This window comes from Macrotis lagotis, chromosome 1 (assembly GCF_037893015.1).
Source record: "Macrotis lagotis isolate mMagLag1 chromosome 1, bilby.v1.9.chrom.fasta, whole genome shotgun sequence".
Lineage (NCBI taxonomy): Eukaryota > Metazoa > Chordata > Mammalia > Peramelemorphia > Peramelidae > Macrotis > Macrotis lagotis.
Genome location: NC_133658.1, coordinates 903056445 through 903076404, shown reverse-complemented (window position 1 = coordinate 903076404; position 19960 = coordinate 903056445). Strand labels below are relative to the sequence as shown.

The 19960-nt window shown below is 42.7% G+C and overlaps 1 protein-coding gene across 1 annotated transcript; it reads left to right on the top strand.

The window, feature by feature from the left end:
- Positions 1-801: 801 nt before the first annotated feature.
- On the top strand, positions 802-11181 carry LOC141509523 (cytochrome P450 2B4-like). The gene is made up of 9 exons (XM_074219138.1): positions 802-1013; positions 4107-4269; positions 4499-4648; positions 5020-5180; positions 5513-5689; positions 6095-6236; positions 6679-6866; positions 8361-8502; positions 9810-11181. The coding sequence occupies exons 1-9, from the start codon at positions 840-842 to the stop codon at positions 9989-9991; spliced, it is 1479 nt and encodes a 492-aa protein (XP_074075239.1). The 5' UTR covers positions 802-839; the 3' UTR covers positions 9992-11181.
- The last annotated feature ends 8779 nt before the right edge of the window (positions 11182-19960 follow it).

Below are 19960 nucleotides of genomic sequence, written 5' to 3'. Positions count from 1 at the left end.
ACAGATTTCTGTTGATCTCCATCTCTTTTTGTCTAGTCATTGCCTAGAAGCTTTAGGGGCAGACTGAAGGTTGCAGCAGCTATCTCCTCCCTTCCAGGTCAGATGTGGAGGAGGGAGGGAGGCTGAAATCAGAGAGGGTGACCCATTTGTGTACATACAGAAAGGGAGGCTGTGAGGGGAGGGGAAAGTCAAGGCTAGTTTGGGCAGGTCAGGATTCACTGGGTCAGGAAAGTTCCCATTGTCCTAGGTTGACCTGCCATGGACTCTGATGACTCCAAGAGCAGAGGGAGTGCATTGGTTATCAGTTTACTTTTTATAGATCTCTCCCTAAAGTGTGACAAAGAAAAACAGAGAATGGGGGGAGGGGAGGGGAGGAGAGAGAGAGAGAGAGAGAGACAGAGAGAGAGAGAGAGAGACAGAGAGAGACAGAGAGAGAGAGAAACAGAGAAGGGGAGGGAAGGAAAAGAACAGAGAGAAGAGGAGAGGAGAGATGGAAAAGACAGAGAGGAGACCCGGGGGCAGTTCGTTTCCCAGAGGTGGGCAGGAGCTGAGGCCGGTGGAGTCGGGGTGGAGACCACTGCAGAGACTCCTGGAACCTATTACCTGGGGATGCCCCGCGCACCATGGACAGGGGTGGAGATGAGGTGAGGTCAGAGGTCCAGGGAGGGACCGGGATAGGTAGAAAGGTTACTTACCTGGGGAGGCGGAGCTGCTGTCACCTGGCAAGATCAGGAAAGGGGGGTAAACGGGGTGGGGTGGGGACGAGCTAGGGCGGGGCCTCCCTTCTGGACTGACCTTAAAGGCTTGGCAGGGGCGCAAAGTCCATCAGAGCTCGGGCCATGGATTCCGGGTGCTTGCTCCTTCTGGCTGCCCTCCTGGGGCTCCTGCTGCTCTTGACTCGGGGTCCCCCGGCTTCCCGGAGAGGCCGCCTCCCTCCAGGGCCGCGACCTTTGCCTTTCCTGGGGAATTTGCTGCAGATGGATCGTCACGGCCTCCTGAAATCCTTTGTGGCGGTGAGGGCGGCAGACCCGGGCGGGGGGGCGCTCCTGGGTTCCTGTGAGCACTTGGGGGCGGCAGGGATGCTGCTGCCTCAGTTTCCCCAAGAGCTCTCCAAAATGCAAGATAAGCGCTTTGCGATCACTCAGTGGGAAGGAGCAGGGAGAGGAACTTTTAGATGCTTTCCTTGCATTCCAGGGAAATTTCCTCCTTAAGCCCCTTGACTTGGAATAAGTGCTCCGAGATGGTTCACTGGGAGGGATTTCTGGGCCTTCCGCAGCCCTTGTGGGATGCTTTTCAATTCAGTTTCCCTCCTGGCTCTCCTCTAGGAATAATTGTAAAGTGGTGGCGGGGTGGGGGGTGGGGGGGTGGGGGGAGTTTAGCAGCAGTGGGAGGTAAGAATAGGGATCTTTCTGGAGGGATGAGGGGATGTAGAGTAGTTAGAGAATCGATTCACTGCTGTTTTCTTTTTTTACCTCCTCCTTGGTGAGGGATAAACACTTTGAGATCTATCATACAGAGTGCTATGTGGGTATTGGAATTGACAATATGGAGAATATTTTTATTTGGAGGGCAGGAGAGTCCCATGGTTTCTTAAGAAACAAAAACAAAACAAAACAAAAACGCATCAATGCATCATGATCTTTCAGAGGGAGGGGAAGTCAGGATCTGGGTTTCTCTGAGCTTTTTAAAGCTGGAGGAGAGGGTATGTCCAGTACAGTCTACCTCAGTTTTCTTCTGGGGAAGGAGGAGAAAGGATAGAAATATTGTTTAGTAGACCTCCAAAAGCACCTTCCATAGGGCTGGGAGTGGAGGTCATGGGAGGATGAACACAATGACATCTGGATTCTACATTGTCCTCACTGTCCACCAGACATGGTCACTTGAGTTCTGTTCCTCCAAGATGGTTTGAAGGGAGGGGTAGGGAGGGAAGAGAAGGAAGGGAGGTTTCAGTCTCTTTATTCTTCCATTTAAATGTTTTATTGACTTATTTAATATTTATTTATTTTGTTAAATTTGAATTCCAAATTATTTCCCTCCCTCCCAATCCCACATTTGAGAAGATCAACATTATATATGTACACATGCGTATAACATACTTCCATATATCCTCAGTTCTTTCTTTGGCGGTAGATAGCTTTTTCCTTTCTAAGTCTTCACAGCTGATATGGATGATCCTATTACTCATAGCTTAGTTACTCTTTGAACAATATTGTTGTCACCATATACAAGGGTCTCTTGGTTCTGCTCATTTCCATCCTCTTGTTACATGAAAGTCTTACCATGTTTTCCTGAAACCAACTTTGCTCATCATTTCTTACAGCACACTGATATTCCCTTACAATCATGTACCACAACTTGTTTAGCTATTCCCTAATTGATGGTGATCCTCTCAATTTCAAATACTTTGTCACCAGAAAGACAGCTGCTATAAACATTTTAGAACACATAGATTCTTTTCTTTCTTCCCTGATTATCTTGGGAAGCAGAACTAATGGTATTGCTGGGTCAATGGTATACATAGTTTTATAACTCTTTGGGTACAATTCCCAAATCTCTGTCCAAAATGACTCCTACAAAGTGAATTATTATCCCAATTTTTTTTCACATCACCTCCATCATTTGTTATTTTCTCCTATCATTTTAGTCAAACTCCTGGATGTGAGATGGTCCTTCAGAGTTGTTTTAATTGGCATTTTTCTAATCAATAATGACAGGACATTTTTTTCATAGAACTTCTTATAATTTTGATAATTTCTTCCAAAAACAGCCTGTTCATATCATTTGACTTTTAGTTGGGGGCTGACTCATATCCTTATAATTTGGCTCAATATTTGAGATATGAGGCCCTTATCTGAGAAACTAATTATAAATTGCCCCCATCCTCAATATTCTGCTTTTCTTCTAATCGTGGCCACATTTGTTTTATTTGTATGACATTTTTAATTGAATGTAATCAAAGTGATTAATTTTACATCCCACAATGCTCTATCTATTGTTTATTCATGAATTATTCTCTTATTCATAAATCTGATAAGTACATGTTTCATGCTCTTCTTATTTATTTATGATATCTCCCTTTATATCTAGGTCATATATCCATTTTGACCTTATCTTGGCTAATGGTGTCAGAAAGTAGTCTTTACCTCATTTCTTCCAGTTTTCCCAGCAATTTCCTTCAAAATAGTGAGTTCTTATACCCAAAGCTCAGATCTTTATAATTATCAAATATGATGTTACTATAGTCATTTACTAGTGTCTATGCATGCTACTCTATTCCATTGATTCAATATTTTATTTTTTTAAGTCAGTACTAGATAGTTTTGATAATTACCTCCTTAAAATAGTTTAAGATCTAGTACTCCTTCTTTTACAACTTTTTATATTAATTCCCTTGATATTTTTCACTTTTTATTCTTTCAAATGAATTTTATTTTTTTCTGGTTCAATGAAATAATTATAATTTAATGGGAATGGCACTGAATTAGTAGAATAATTTAGGTGTAATTGTCATTTTTATTATATTGACTCTACTCTCTCTCTCTCTCTCTCCTCTCTCTCAAATTCATTGTCACTTCCTAAAAAAGTAAAGTCAAAGTGAATGGGAACTTTGGAGTTTCGACTATTAAGAGAAGATAGGTTTCTTCCTGGGATGGATGGGAGAAAGCTACTCTTGCTCTTTGGGTTACTTCTCCAAGAAATCTGACCAGATCATCAGTAATTTACCTTAATGCCAATAAAGCACTCTTCTAGACCCTGGGGAAGGAAAGGAACTTCTCTGCCTCTGATGAATTATCAGAGTGAAATGGGATTAGGGGGTTGGTTCTAGATTCTTAGAAGCCTAGAAAATCAGAGCTAGAAGGGCCCTTTGGATGTGGATCATAAGATGTCAGAGTTGGATGAGATGCTGGAACACAGAATGTTAAAAGTTGCCAGAGATCTTAAGACATGAAGTGTCAGAGCTATGAGGGACTTTAGAACAGAGAGAGCTTAGAAGGTTAGAGCTAAAAGGGACCCTATACACCTAATTTCAATACATTCCCTTCCATATAATGGAGGAGAATGGATTGTGCCAACTGGGATCTAATGAGGTGGGGCTTTTCCCATAGCTTCGGGAAAAGTACGGGGATGTATTTACCATTTACCTGGGCTCCCGACCTGTGGTAATACTATGTGGACCTGAGGCTGTGAAGGAAGCCCTGGTGGAGAAGTCTGAGGAGTTCAGTGGCCGAGGACCCATTGCCATGGTTGATTCAGTGTTCCAAGGGCAGGGTGAGTGGGCCAAGCTATGGCCGAGGTTGGGGAACTGTGCCAAGATGGTGGTGAGGTTTGAGGAATGAGGGATTTAGACTCTGAGGATCAGAGAAAGAGACACGTAGGGGATGATAAAAAGAGGGGGATCAGGGTGGACAGAGGAGACAGACTGGAGTGGGATGAAGATATGAAGAAGGAAGGATGTGAGTAGGGCACGATCACAAATTCCATACTCCTTTGCTTTCAGGGGTTACCTTTTCCAATGGTAATACCTGGAAGACCTTGCGCAGATTCTCCTTGGCCACACTTCGGGATTTTGGGATGGGAAAAAGAAGCATTGAAGAACGCATCCAAGAGGAGGCCCAGTGCATGGTTGAGGAGCTCCGGAAATCCCAGGGTGAGAAAAAGGCTGAAACAGAGATGGAGATGAAGACAGTGAAAAAACCACTACGAAGAGGGAGAAGTCTAGGGAGACACCCTGCAAAGATAGCCCCAAAGACAGAAATTGAGAAAAGGAACAAGGTGGAACCTGACCATCAGGGAAGCTTGACCCTGAGATGGAAAAGAGCTTCTTTTCCCTGATGCTGAGTTGGGGGGAGTGGTGGTGGTTGTTGGTACAATCTTAGAAGCCTAGTAATTATACAGAGGCAGAAGCATGGAATAAAGAAGAAACAGGAAACAGAGACAATGGACACAAGGGAATTTCCCAATGACCTCCTGAACTTCTTCTCTCCACTCCTCCACAATTTCCTCCTCTCCTTTCCCCAGGAAAACTGTTGGACCCTACTTTCCTTTTCCACTCTATAACGGCCAACATTATCTGCTCCATTGTGTTTGGTGAACGTTTCTCCTATCATGATGAAAAGTTTCAGGACCTGTTGAACAAATTCAATGACACGTTTGCCCTTAGCAGCTCTTCCTGGGGTCAGGTAGGACTTGGGACCACAGTAAGGGAGTGACACTGGGAGAGAGAGAAGGGAACAAGGAGACAGGAAGAAACGCAGAAAATTTGAGAGCACTGGAACACATTAGAGCATAGGCACACGGAGAAGAGTACAGGGACACAGGGACAGAAGGACATGGAAAGGAAGACAGGGAAATAGGTGATGGGAACACAGGAAAGAGTAGGAATGAGGAAAGGTAAGGGTGGATACAGAGGAGAGGTATTTAACAGAGTGTGGGTTGCTCAGGTTTGGATGAATCCTGAGGTCTATGGAAGTCTGGGGGCTCATCTAATTCTCTTTTCCCTTCTTTCAATCAGCTGTATGAGCTCTTTTCAGGTTTCCTGAAATTCTTTCCTGGTCCTCATTGGCGTGCCAAAAACAACCTGATATCCATCAATGCCTTCATTGCTGATAATGTGGAGAAACATAAAAAGAGCCTGGATCCCAATGCCCCCCGAGACTTCATTGATGTCTACCTGCTTCGGATGGAGAAGGTGGGCCATCCTTTTTTCCCTCCATTCCAAGTACTGACATTTTGTGTGTGTGTTTTTGTCTGTGTGTGTGTGTGTGTGTGTGTGTGTGTGTGTGTGTGTGTTTGTATGTATTTACAGCAAAGAGAACCAAAAGAGGTAGAAGTAGAGGGTGAGAAAGACAGGTGGAAGCAGAAGAGGAAGAGAATACAAACAGAGAGACAGAAGGAGAAGGAGACAAAAAGAGAAAAAGGAGAGACTAAGATGGAGAGATTTGGAAAGGATCAATCACAGAGAGACTGAGTCTTAGTCATAGAGGTGAAGAGATAGGGAGACTCAGGAAAATGGAAGGAATACTCTGAGGATAAATTGTGATCTTCTCCTTCTCTAAATAGTTTTTGTACTTGTTTTCCTCCTTCTCTTCCCTAGGAAAAAGGAGACATTAAAACTGAGTTCCACTACAAAAACCTCATCCTCACTGTCTTGTCACTCTTTTTTGCGGGCACTGAGACTACCAGTACCACCTTGCGCTATGGCTGCCTCTTTCTCCTCAAATACCCCAGGGTGGCAGGTGGGTAAATGGGGGCAGCTCCAGGGAATGAGTCTTCTGCCCAGAGATTGGAGACAAGCAAAGATTTATGTGAAAATGGCCATCAGGTGGAGGGAGGAACCCTATCCTAATTAACAACAAGAAAACAGGCTAGAGAGAAGTTTTCTTCAGTTTCAGTTCCTAAGCTCCTGTCTTTGGCAAAAGATTCTGAGAAATGCCTTAAGGGGTGAGGGATATATGGCTACTTTCCCTGACAGTGTCCTGTACTATGGATAATTTTCAAGAGCTCAAACTCCCCCCACAGAAAGTTATTACCCAAGAATTCCTCAGTTATTCTGTTTCCATCTAAATGGATAAATTCAATCAGTTATGTGAAATATGTATATAAATACACATATTTTTCAGTTTCCCTGCTGGGTCCCTTCTTATGGATTGGGTTTATATTTCCCTTCTTCTGCTTCAGAGAAAGTTCAGGAAGAGATTGACCAGGTGATTGGGAGGGACCGTGCTCCAGAGCTCAAAGATCGAGCCAAAATGCCCTACACTGATGCTGTCATTCATGAGACCCAGAGATTCAGTGACCTCATGCCCATGAGTGTGCCCCATTCTGTGACCAAGGACACTATCTTCAGGGGCTACCTCATTCCCAAGGTGAGAACCTTCTCAAGATGATGATGATGATGATGTTCTTCTTCCTCCCTTCTTCTTCTGCCTCCTCCTCCTTTCTTCTTCTTCTTCTTCTTCTTCTTCTTCTTCTTCCTCCTCCTTCTTCCTCCTTCTTCCTTCTTTTTTCTCCTCCTCCTCCTCCTCCTCCTTCTCCTCCTCCTCCTCCTCCTCCTCTTCCTTCTTCTTTTCACTCCTAACTCATGTAATGGAACTCAGGATCCCATGGAACTCATCATTAGAGGACTTCAACCCCAATTGAGTAGACCTGCCAGATCCAATGGAACATAGAATGTCAAACCTGGAAGGACAGGAAAAACATGGAAAAGAGAACATTAGAGTTCTAGGGACTCTGAGGACCTTAGAACAGACACTGCCAACAAAGAAAGAGAATACTAGGATGTGGAGGATTCTTAAGTTCTTAAGATTTCCAGAATTATAATATTGAAAGTTGAAAACCAACATTCTAAGAACTCATAAAGAAGAAAAGCTAGAATGTCAATACTGATGGGGGCCCTGGAGCTTTCTCCCAAGGCTTTTATAGGGAAGAAATTGAAGTCTGGAGAAAAGATTACAATAAAAATGTAATCATGTTATTTATTTTAGTTTTTTTTCAAAGGCAAATGGGGTTAAGTGGCTTGCCCAAGGCCACACGGCTAGGTAATTATTAAGTGTCTGAGGTCGGATTTGAACTCAGGTACTCCTGACTCCAAGACCCGTGCTTTATCCACTACGCCACCTAGCTGTCCCTTAATGTAATCATTTTAAAGGAGGTTCTCGCATTGGTCTACTATGTACAGAATACATATGGCTATATATTATACATACATACACACATGCATCTATGCTCACATACACACAGACATATGATACATACACAGACATATATATATATATATATATGCTTACACACCCACACATACATATACACACATATAGACTTACAAACACATTTAGAATTATATATATAAAATATCTTCTATATACACATATAAAAACCACATGTCACTGAAAGTGGCAGAGCCAGAACTGAGGTCTTAAACAAAGACTACTAGAAGGTTAGCTAGTACAGGATTGGGGCACAGATCCTGTCTCTCCATGCCTCAGTTTCCTCATCTATTGGATTAGATAAACTCTATGCTTGTGACTTCATAATCCCAGACTCCAGCCTTTGTGGATCAGTGGAAATTGATGGGGAGTCTTCTTGACCCTGCCTCATTCTCCAAGGGCCCAAACTCTGCTGTGCCTTGGGCTTATTCTGGTACCTACTGTTACTTGTGGCTTGGCCAAGCATCTCTGCAAATCTCAACCCTCATGTGTCCTTGGCTCTAGGTCAAGGTATATCTGCCTTGTCTTGGTATGGCTTTGCTTGCCCAGGTTATGCCCTGGCTCTGGAGGGTCCTGATGGTTTGGCCTTGGGTGTTGGGAAAGGTTTAGTGGATCTTTTTATCTGCTTTTGGTGACACTCCCCTCTCGTGGCAGGACACTGAGGTCTACCCTCTTCTGAGCACAGTCCTGAATGATCCCAAGCACTTCGACAAACCCACTGCCTTTGACCCCAACCATTTCTTGGATGCTCAGGGATCTCTGAAGAAGAACGAGGCCTTTATTCCCTTTTCTTCAGGTAGGTATTATCCCCAAGGCCCATAGAAACTCTCCCTGGGGCACCCTGCCCTCAAGGGCCACTTAAAGACAACCAGCCCTGGGTTTTCTCTGGCTATAGTCTTTTATTTCAGACTTCTCTGGAAGGTGAGTGGCCATTGGGAAACTTGGGGGATGTTGGATAAACTGGAACCCTGGGGTCAGTAGATTCCTTGCCATACAAACTGTGCCTCTTTTTATATTTATATAAAATCTAATAGATAATTATATATATATAATATTGTATCATATATACTATAAAAAAGCAGAATTGCAGTAACTCCCCCACCCCCCCAAAAATGGTGTGCAATGTCAGACATCTCTACTCCAAATGTTCACATGGACTGTTCTGGCCTGACCTATAAAGGGTAGAGCCTTCCAAATGCTTATTGGTCTTCTCAGTCACAGTCAGACATACTGTATCTTGACCTCAAAACAGTGATGTCTTTTTAATACTCTTTAAGTGTGAAGGAGAACAATTAAACCAAACCTTTATTCAGGTAGCCAAAGGCAGAATTTTGCAGAGGAAACAATATCTCTCTGTTGATCTTCACCTAAATGCCACCCTGCTTTTCCACTTTATTTCCTGAATATTCTCACATGAATTGATCTTCTTAATATGTAATGCCTCTCTGCTGCCTCTTCTGTTACTTTGGAATATGATATATCCACCCTTTTAATATCACATTTTTGGTCATCCATTTCATCTCTCCAAGTCTTAGTGTATCCATGAGATCAAATTTTGTCCCCTTGCATTGGAATCTCTGGCTCCCTCTGTCCCCCAAAATAACCCTGGACAAGACATTTCCTTTCTCTTAGTCTCAAATTCTTCATGTGTAAATGACAGACTTGAATCAAATGATCTCTATGGTCCCTTTCCATATGGAAAACTGTGATGCTAAATCACTTCATCTCCCTGGGTCTCAGGCAGTTGAGGTTCCTTCTAGCTTTTACCCTCTGATCCTGTGGGGATTGGGAGAAAACATTAGGCTACTGCTCTTACCTGGAGGTCAAGAAGGGAGTAATTTGTATACTTCTAAGATGTTCCCCTTGGCATTGGCCTCTGTGACATTTGAGAAATGAAGTCCCCTTGGCAATGGCCTCCATGACACTTGGAATGTGGGGTTCCTTTGACAATGGACTCTATGAGACTTGGGAATGGGATCCCCTTGGTAATGATCTCCATGTCACTTGGGAGGTGGGGTCCTCTTGGCAATGGCTGCCATGACACTTGGAATGTGGGGGTCCCTTTGGCAATGAAGTCTGTGACCCTCCTCTCTTAACCCTTAGGGAAGCGAGTCTGCCTGGGTGAGGGCATTGCCCGAATGGAGCTTTTCCTCTTCTTCACCACCATCCTTCAGAACTTCTCACTGAGCTCCTCTATGTCTCCTGCTGACATTGACCTCACTCCTAGGGAGAGTGGAGTTGGTAAACTGCCTCCCATCTATCAGCTTCGATTCCAGCCTCGCTGATGCGAGACAAGGTCAAGCCCCAGAGAAGCAGTCACTGGGCCAACCTCCCTGTTGTCATCAAACATATTCTTCCAGAGGACAACCAGACTGAACAGAGACTGGAGGGGATGCAGCACTGTTTACCCTGAGATGAGTGGAAACATGATCAGAGAGGGGATAGAAGTAGCTTCAGCTTTCTCATTGATAAAATGAGAGGGTTGCCTCTGAGGTCCCTTCCAATCTCGATCAATAATGATTCTATATTTTCAGAAAGTGATCCAAATTACTTTTGTCCCAAATGTCCTTCTTATAGTCTAACCTTCTTCTTTCATGCTGTGGATTCACCCTATCTTATAACAGGGATTCAGAACCATCCTTGGTGCTCTTGTGTCTCAACTGAGTGTTTATGAACCTCTGTCCTAGGAGAGGGGATCAAATCATATGATGACAAAGCATCATTGGAGGCAAGAAGACCTGGTTTCAATTCCTTCCTATGACCCTGACTTACTGAATCTTGCATCCAGATATTATCATTTCCACTAATCTCACAGGGATGATTACATATGAAAAGCGGCATGATTTTTAAAAAATTAATTATTTTCAGGGGCAGCTAGGTGGTGCAGTGGATAGAGCACCGGCCTTGGAATCAGGAGTACTTGAGTTCAAATTCGGCCTCAGACACTTAGTAATCACCTAGCTGTGTGGCCTTGGGCAAGCCGCTTGACCCCATTGCCTTGCAAAAAAACTAAAAAAAAATTTTCTAAATACATGCAAAGTTAGTTTTTAGTATTCATTTCTTGGTAAGAGTTTTGAGTTCCACATTTTTCTCCCTTCCTTCCCCCTCCTTTTCCCTTGATAGCAAGTAACATGATTTTTCTTTTAATGGGAGTCTTGATTTTGTGGCTGTAGGGAACACTTGATATAGTCCTCAAGACCATCTGCTCACAGTAAATGGTCTTGGGGAGTTGCAGGAGCAACCTTAGCTGCAGTGACTTGTCTAGGGGGACAGGGTAGTCAGAGATGGACCTTGTATGCTGGTCTTCTGGTCTCTCAGGCCAGCTCTGTATCCATTTTGTTAATCAGGCTCTCGGAGTGCTAGGTAAACATCAGATCCCAGATATTCTGAGTCAGAAGGGACCTTGGAAGGTAGAATGGTGAAGAGTTTTCTATTCATTGGGGTGGGGGTCCCTTCAGAAATGAACTAATCCAATCTACTCACTTGACTTTGATTCACTTCTTAATTTTAGGGAGTGATTATTAAGCACTTTCTGTATGCATAGCAATATGCTAGGAACTGGCATACAAAGATGGGCATTCTTTTCCATATTATGCTCTCCAAATAAAATATTTAAAATGTAATTGATGCCTTTGGTTTTCTATCCCAGTAGTTTCTGAATATCGTCCCTTTTCCCATGCTTCCCTGGGTCTTTCCTTATGACAAAGGAAAACAGTTAAGTAAAATCAAGACACCAGGATCATGTCTGTGACACTTTAAACCAAGGACTCTCTGATTCTCCAAGGAAAGGAGAGTGGTGCATGTCTTTGACTCCTCTCAAGGAAGTGATGTGGGGCAGTGGAAAAAACCTTGACTTTGGTGTCAGCAGACCTGGATTTGACCTGTGGATGAACCACTTCAACTCTACACTATCCCCTGCCCTTGAATCTCTCACCACCCCCATCCTATTGTTGAGCAAGTCTTGACAAGCCTTAGACTTAGATTATACAATCTGCTGCCTTCTGTCCTATTCATGTGCTTCTTCACAGAGCCAAAGAAAATCATAAAATCCTGACACGGAGTTCACTACAAATTTATATTACATAATCTGAACTGAGAGCTTACTGTGGCAAAACCAGTTATACTTCCCTATGAATTTGCTCTCCAACTCACCATAGTGACTACTCCAAGCCTTTTTTTCCTTTATCACATTTCCCATGGCATTTCTTTCCCTCTCTGATATGAGGACTTTACCTCATATAACTTCTTAAAAAATTTGAAGTTTTTCTTGGAGAACTCCTTTCCTCTTTCTTGTCTCATTACTTAGATGTTTCCCCCATTATCTTCTTCTTCACCCTTGTGTCACAGAAAGGAACGACCCTGCTCTTTTCCAAATCACCTTCCCCTACATACACTTTTCATCCCATTCCATCCCATATTCTCCAACAGATTGCTTCTTCTATCATCACATTTTCTTTCCAGTTTCCTGTATCTTTCCATATGTCTCCTGCTTTCTTGCTATCTACAAACATTCTCATCTTTCCTCCATTCTTTAAAAAATTTCTCACTTCTTCTGACTATCTTTACTACTTAATGATTCTATATCTGTTCTCTCTTTCCTGACCAAACTCCAGAAAATCATCTCCATTAGGGCCTTCCATTTCCTTTCCATTCCTTTCACTGAATTCTTAAGTCTCTGTAATCTGGTGCTCAACCTCAACCTTCAGCTGAAACTATTATTTCCATTCTCATTTCCCTAAGCCCTCTCCTCTTTCCAATCACTATCTTCTCAGTCCTCTAGTTCACAACCTGGGTATACTCGTTGACTCCAATATTTCTAACCTACCCCTTTTATCTAATCTCCTGTTAGGTCGTTTTCATTATATCTTACATATAAGTCCCCCTTTCTCCATTCACACCACCACCTCCTTGGTGAAAGCTACTTATCTTCTCATACCTGGACTGTAATTACCTTCCATTTGATTGCTTTACCTCAAGCCTTCCCATGGAAGAAACAACAGACCTGCTTCTGGGACAATTCTAAGGATTTGTTTTGAACACATCCACATACATTCTATTCCACATTGGTCAACCATGTCATAGAGAAAACCCTTCCCTACTGACTCTGAAGCTATGTTAGCTTTCAGAACTGCTGGCTTAGCACTGGTCCTATCTTTTGCTTCATTCACATCTGAGGGAGAGAGATGACTCCCTCACTGCTAGTCAGTGAGAATACCTGAGAGAGTAGAGAAAAATCTCTAAATGTATCATTAGGAATGTGCCCATGTGCTTGGACTTCTATTCTAGGGTTGGACGGTGGAATCTCCAATCTGGGTCATAATTGGGATTCATGAGGATGAGGAATTCTAGAAATCCTAGCTGAGTATTGTAGCCATTCCAGCACTGACAACCTAAGGGGCACGGAGCAATTATCTGAAGTGCCCTTTGGGACTGCAGTTGAAACTCAGCAGAATCCGGTAAGGTTTCCTCTTTGGTAGTCCTTTCTCTCTCCTAGATAATATGGTATAATTGGGATTTTATTCTGAGGTCTTGGGGGAATTGTTTGTCATTTTCCAGGCATATATTTAAAATAAACATACCTTTTTACAGCTATATGATATAAAGTGGATAAATAGAACCAGGGTGCAAGTCAGTGATGCCTTAAAATTGAGGGAATACATTTAGTTGGTTGGTTGGTTCTTAACTTTTGCTATCAAAGAAGACCAAAATGACATCTCTATGTTTGAGACAAATTACATTGTGTCCAATTATGGTTGATCAGACCCATTCGAGCTCAGGTCGGGCACAAATAGTCCACGTGAACACATGGAATGGGTACTCTAAACTGACCTATATCACATGTTCTTTGAAGTATTTCAATTCTGCTTGGCTCATAGAGTGCAGCCCTGATGTCCGCATGTCATGCTTGGTGGTCCTGTGCTTAGGGGGTTTTTCTGACCCTCTTGTGAGTGTTTGCGCAGTGTGAGTTCTCCATAAGATACAATTAGCTGCTGGTAGAGAAAAGATAACAATTCCAAAATCTTTGATGCTTGAGAATTCTGGTGTGGGGATTGGGGAAGAGATAAAACAGGTCTGGTCCTGAGAGTGGGCTGGGGGTGGGGGGGAGATAGAACAATAGATTTATGTTTGGAGAGATTTTGGATGTCATCAATTCAAAGACCTCATTTTATAGATGAGGAAACTAAAGCCTAAGTAAGGTTTAGTGACTTGTCCAGAATATAAAAAAGAAAGAAAGAATGATAATAACTTAGAGAAAAACCCAGGTCCTCAGATACCAATATTATCCTTTCCACCACTTTCCCAATCACCTTATTTTACACAGAATTTAAATAAATGAGAATTTAAAAAAAACCTTGCTTAAAGCCATGGCGAAGTTCAGGGCCTATAACAAAATGTGTGGAGACAGACACATGGGGATAAAAAAGTAAGGAAGAAGAGTATAATCAAATTAATGGGGTATTGAGTCACAGGAGAAGGAAGAAGTGGGCCCACAATGATCTTTTTTTTGAGATTTCCTTCAAGATGGCTGCTGAAGCACATTTCAACTTTCACATGCTATAATTCTGTGGTTCTTTGTCTTGATTCAGAATGCTATTTTAGTGGCATTGAACATTTTTGTATAGGCAAGGTGGCTAAGCCCCAGTCAATACCTTGATTTAATAGGAAGTATGGTTTGTTCAGAGTCAAGTCTGGTTGGCACTGAATTCTTATAAGGGGTGAGGAAATAGGTGGTATTGACTAAAGTGTTGAATGGAGTATAGATCTTACCAGAAAATGGGAAAAGGACATTTTAGAAAGAAAGAGAGTTAATTCTCAGAGTCCAGAACAGAAACAACTTGCTCCAAGTGAATTTCATCCTTCCCAGGGAGGAATATAGGAGATAGTTTTGGTGGACAATAAACTCTTCTGGGGCCTTTAACACCCTTTATAATCTGTCTCTAGTATGATGTCATATTTATTTCTTCATTTATTTCATATTAGGAAAAAACCTTCTTCGTTGTTCTCTCTATGGATTCTCACTTGTTCTAGCTTTTGAATTAAAATCCCGCATGATTGGATTTTCTGTCTTCACTTCTGCCCCTTGGAATACCTATTACTATTGATGCCTCATGAGGGTTAGGAGTCCTGTTCTTCAAAATGACTTTCTTGAGACCTTTGCCTTCCCTCTCCTATTATTAGTGCTTCTCATCCCTTCACATTTTGAAATCATTTTATATCTGCAGATCCAGTAATGTCATCCTCATACTCAATAACTCTAGTATCTCCAGGAGCAAAGAAAAAATCCTCTGGTGTTCAAAGTCCTGTAAAACTGACACCTTGCCTCTGTCATTTGAGTCTTCTTACACTCGTATGATGTAATACCCTTTAATCTAGTGTCACTGATCTTTTTCCTAAGACACTCCATCTCTCCACATGTACTTTTTTTCTGGATGCCCCCAATGCCCATACGGGGGTTAGCTCAAATTCCAACTCCAACATTTAATTTCTTAATTTTAAATTAGACCTTTTAAAGTGATTAAATTCAAAGCCCAAACTAAAAGGAGAAACATTTAACTCAGTTAACTATATTTCAGATCGGAATTACACACACACACACACACAGACACACACACACACACACACACAAACACACGGAAGTTTAGAGACAAACACAAAGACAGAGACTACTCTTTCCAATTTTTGATTTCAAATTTACCAAAGTGAAACTTTTGGACATCCTGGCCAGCACCAAAACATAAAATACCAAAACATTTTCTCACTTCTCCAGACCACTGGAGAGATGTGAAAACATCCCATTGATGTTTAAATATAAACATACACCAAATACACACATATATTTATATTATATTTTTTGAATGTACCAATTAAGATTATCCAGAAAATAATTTTTAGAATCAATTAGAATTTCTTGAGGAACCTCTTCTGTCTTTCTGTATTTGTCTCTATGTGTCTTTGTTTGTTTTTTTGTCTATATGTGTCTGTGTGTCTGTGTGTGTGTGTGTGTGTGTGTGTGTGTATTCATTAAGATTCTGAAACAGCCAATCAATAGTTAGAATTGAATGTATTCTTAAATTACTTTATAGAATTCAAATCCAGTTACTCTATCACAGAGATATTAGTTTATAGCACAGGCTTAATTAAAAGATGAAATCTGAATTTCTGAGTCCCAGAAAGTTATCTTCTCTTTTTTCCCCTTTTTCCCCTCTTGACTAATTGACCATGAGGCCTCCCAATCAATCTACCCATTTCCCCTCCCCTCTCCCAAAGGTGGGGCTTTCTCAGCCTAGCTGATGCCTTTAGGGGATGGGGCTTGGAAATGATATCCACTTGTAGTCTAAGGAAAACATGATCATTTGTGTAGCCTCCCCCCTCCCCAAACCAGGAAGAAGGCACGAGGGTCTCTCTCATTTAAACAATGAGGCACAAAATAGTTTTGGGGGCCTCTTAACCTTCCTGCAGTGAAGCAAGCATTCCAGCTGGAATATAGGTTTGAGTTTCAAAGTTCCAAAAAGGATGATTTTTTTTCCTCTCTCCCCCTTCCCCCTGCAGAGGATGCAGGACACAGAGAATAAGAGAGAGCATTTCAAAGAGAAAGAGAGAAATAGAGTACCACCCCAAGATAATTTCTAGGAACTCAGGTGTTTTGCTAATAGCTAGCTTTTGTCAAATCTAATTCCTTCCAAGGAGATAGCACATAAGTCGGGGTTGGAAGTCTTTGGGACCAAGTCTTCCCCATGGTTTAATTCTCCTAAACTTCTAGATAGGCCAACAACATGCCAATTGGACTATACCCAATGTCCTTCCTTAACAACCCATCCTCTTACAGTGGTGGTCACCTCAGCACTGCCTCCAGCAGGCGGTCTGAACACAACACAGACCCCACATCAGGGCGGTCAACAGCACAGGGCAAGCTCATATAAGGACTACAATGGAACACCAAATGGCATCAGCATATCTGATGCCCCACCGTAGCTGACTCCCTTCAAAACTCTACCCTTTTTTTGTTATCCCAGGCTGAAAAAAGGGGCACATACATAGAAGGAGAGCTAAAGGTCCAAAGTAATTTTCCTTCTTTTCTAGAAATCTTGACTCTAAAAAGGGGGTGTGTTTCTCACCTATGGCACTCAATCCAGTTTCTCAGCTCTGGGCACAGAGTTCTGCTGGCTGGCTCCATAAATGTAGCTGCAGGGGTTCGATTATCTGCTGTGAAGAATCACCCTGTTGACCCAGGAATGCAGGTGTGGAAGAAGTATAGATTTATTAAAAGAAGTTACAATATAAACCAAAGTGATAGGGAGAGGGAGAGGGGAGAGGGAGAGGGAGAGGGAGAGGGAGAGGGAGAGGGAGAGGGACAGAGAGAGAGAGAAACAGAGAGAAAGATAAAAGAGCAGTCAAGTAGTATTGACTGGGCCAGAGAATCAGAAATGACTGACCAGGGTTCCTGTTCTCTTGGGGCTGGAAACAATACTGTTCTGCAGGGTGCCTGATCTATGTTCCTCTCTGCCCTTGACCTTGACCCCGAAGTTGACCTAAACATCGGATTTGCCTAACAATGTCTGTTTCTGGCATACAGGTCCCATTTAATCTCTTCCAGGTCAGATGTGGAGGAGGGAGGGAGGCTGGGATCAGAGAGGGTGATTCACTTGGGCATATACACAATGGGAATCTGTGATGAGTGTGAAAGTTTAGTGAAAGGCTAGTTTGGGCAGGTCAGGATTCACTGGTCAGGAAAGTTCCCCTTGTCCTATGTTGTTGACTTGCCCAGAGGGAGAGCAGTGGGGATCAGTTCGACTTTTTATAGATCTCTCCCTAAAGTGTGATAAAGAAAAACAGAGAATGGAGGGAGGGGACAGAGAGAGACAGAAGCAGAGAAGGGGAGGGAAGGAAAAGACAAAAAGAGGGGAGGGAAGGGATAGACAGAGAGGAGACCCGGGGGCAGTTTGTTTCCCAGAGGTGGGCAGGAGCAGAGGCAGGTGGAGTCGGGGTGGAGACCATTGCAGAGACTATTACGTGGGGATGCCCCGCGCACCATGGGCAGGGGTGGAGGTGAGGTGAGGTCAGGGGGCCAGAGAGGGACCGGAATGGGCAGAAGGTCACTTACCTGGGGAGGCGGAGCTGCTGTCACCCCGCAAGATCGGGAAAGGGGGCTGAACGAGCTGGGGCGGGGCCTCCTTTCTGGACTGACCTTAAAGGTTTGGCAGGGGCGCAAAGCCCGTCAGAGCTCGGGCCATGGATTCCGGGTGCTTGCTCCTTCTGGCTGCCCTCCTGGGGCTCCTGCTGCTCTTGACTCGGGGTCCCCCGGCTTCCCGGAGAGGCCGCCTCCCTCCAGGGCCGCGACCTTTGCCTTTCCTGGGGAATTTGCTGCAGATGGACCGTCACGGCCTCCTGAAATCCTTCCTGGCGGTGAGGGCGGCAGACCCGGGCGGGTGGGAGCTCCTGGGTTCCTGTGAGCACTTGGGGGCGGCAGGGATGCTGCTGCCTCAGTTTCCCCAAGAGCTCTCCATAATGCAAGATAAGCGCTTTGCGATCACTCAGTGGGAAGGAGCAGGGAGAGGAACTTCTTTGATGGCAGATAGCTTTTTCCTTTCTAAGTCTTCACAGTTGATATGGATAATCCTATCACTCATAGTTTAGTTACTATTTGAACAAAAAAGATTCTCTTGGTTCTTCTCATTTCCACTCTGTGTTGTTACATGCAGGTCTTACCATGTTTTCCTGAAACCAACTTGCTCATCGTTTCTTACAGCACACTGATATTCCATTACCATCATGTACCACAACTTGTTTGGCTATTCCCAATTGATGGTCATCCCCTCAATTTCCAATACTTTGTCACCACAATGGACTTGCTACAAACATTTTAGAACATATGGGTTCTTTTCTTTCTTCCCTGATTACCTTGGGAAGCAGACCCAATGGTGGTATTGTTGAGTCAAAGGGTATACACAGTTTTATAACTCTTTCGGTATAATTCCCAAATCTCTATCAAAAATGATTGGAATCATTCACAGTTCTACGAAGTGAGTTATTGTCCCAATTTTTTCACACATCCTCCATCATTTGTCATTGTCTCCTATCATTTTAGTTAATCTCCTGAATGTGAAATGGTACTTAGAGTTGTTTTAATTTGCATTTTTCTAATCAATAATGGCAAGACTTTTTTATACAACTACTTATAATTTTGATATCTTCCTTCAAAAACTACCTGTTCATATCATTTGAATATCAGTTGAGGACTGCCTCATATTCTTATAATTTGGCCCAATACTTGAGATATGAGGTCTTTATCTGAGAAACTGATTATAAATTTCCTATTATCCTCAATTTCTGCTTTCTGTATAATCTTGGCCACATAACTTTTATTTGTACAAAACGTTTTTTTAAAGAAAGATTTTTATTTTGAGTTTTACGATTTTCCCCCAATCTTTCTCCCCCCCCCCCCGAAGGCATTCTATTAGTGTTTACATTGGTTCCATGTTATACATTGATCTAAGCTGAATGTGATGAGAGAGAAATCATATCCTTAAGGAAGAAAAATAAAGTATAAGAGATAGCAAAATTATATAATGAGATAATTTTTTTTTTTCAAAATTAAAGGTAAAAGTCTTTGGTCTTTCTTCAAACTCCACAATTCTTTCTCTGGATACAGATGGTTTTCTCCATCGAAGACAGCCCCAAATTGTCCCTGATTGTTGTACTGATGGAATGAACAAGTCCATCAAGTTGATCCTCACCCCCATGTTGCTATTAGGGTATACAATGTTTTTCTGGTTCTGTTCATCTCACTCAGCATCAGTTCATGCAAATCCTTCCAGGCTTCCCTGAATTCTCATCCCTCCTAATTACTAAGGGAACAATTGTGTTCCATGACATACATATACCACAGTTTGCCTAAGTCATTCCCCAATTGAAGAGTAGTCACTTAATTTCCAATTCTTTGCCACTACAAACAGGGCTGCTATGAATATTTTTGTACAAGTGATGGTTTTTACCCTGTTTCATAATCTCTTCAGGGTATATAGATTCAGTAGTGGTATTTCTGGATCAAACGGTATGCAGATTTTTGTTACCTTTTGGGCATAATTCCAAATTGCTCTCCAGAAAGGTTGGATGAGTTCACAACTCCACCAACAATGTACCAGTGTCCCAGATTTCCCTCATCCCTTTCAACATTGATCATTGTCCTTTCTGGTCATATTGGCCAGTCTGAGAGGTGTGAGGTGGTATCTCAGAGATGCTTAAATTTGCATTTC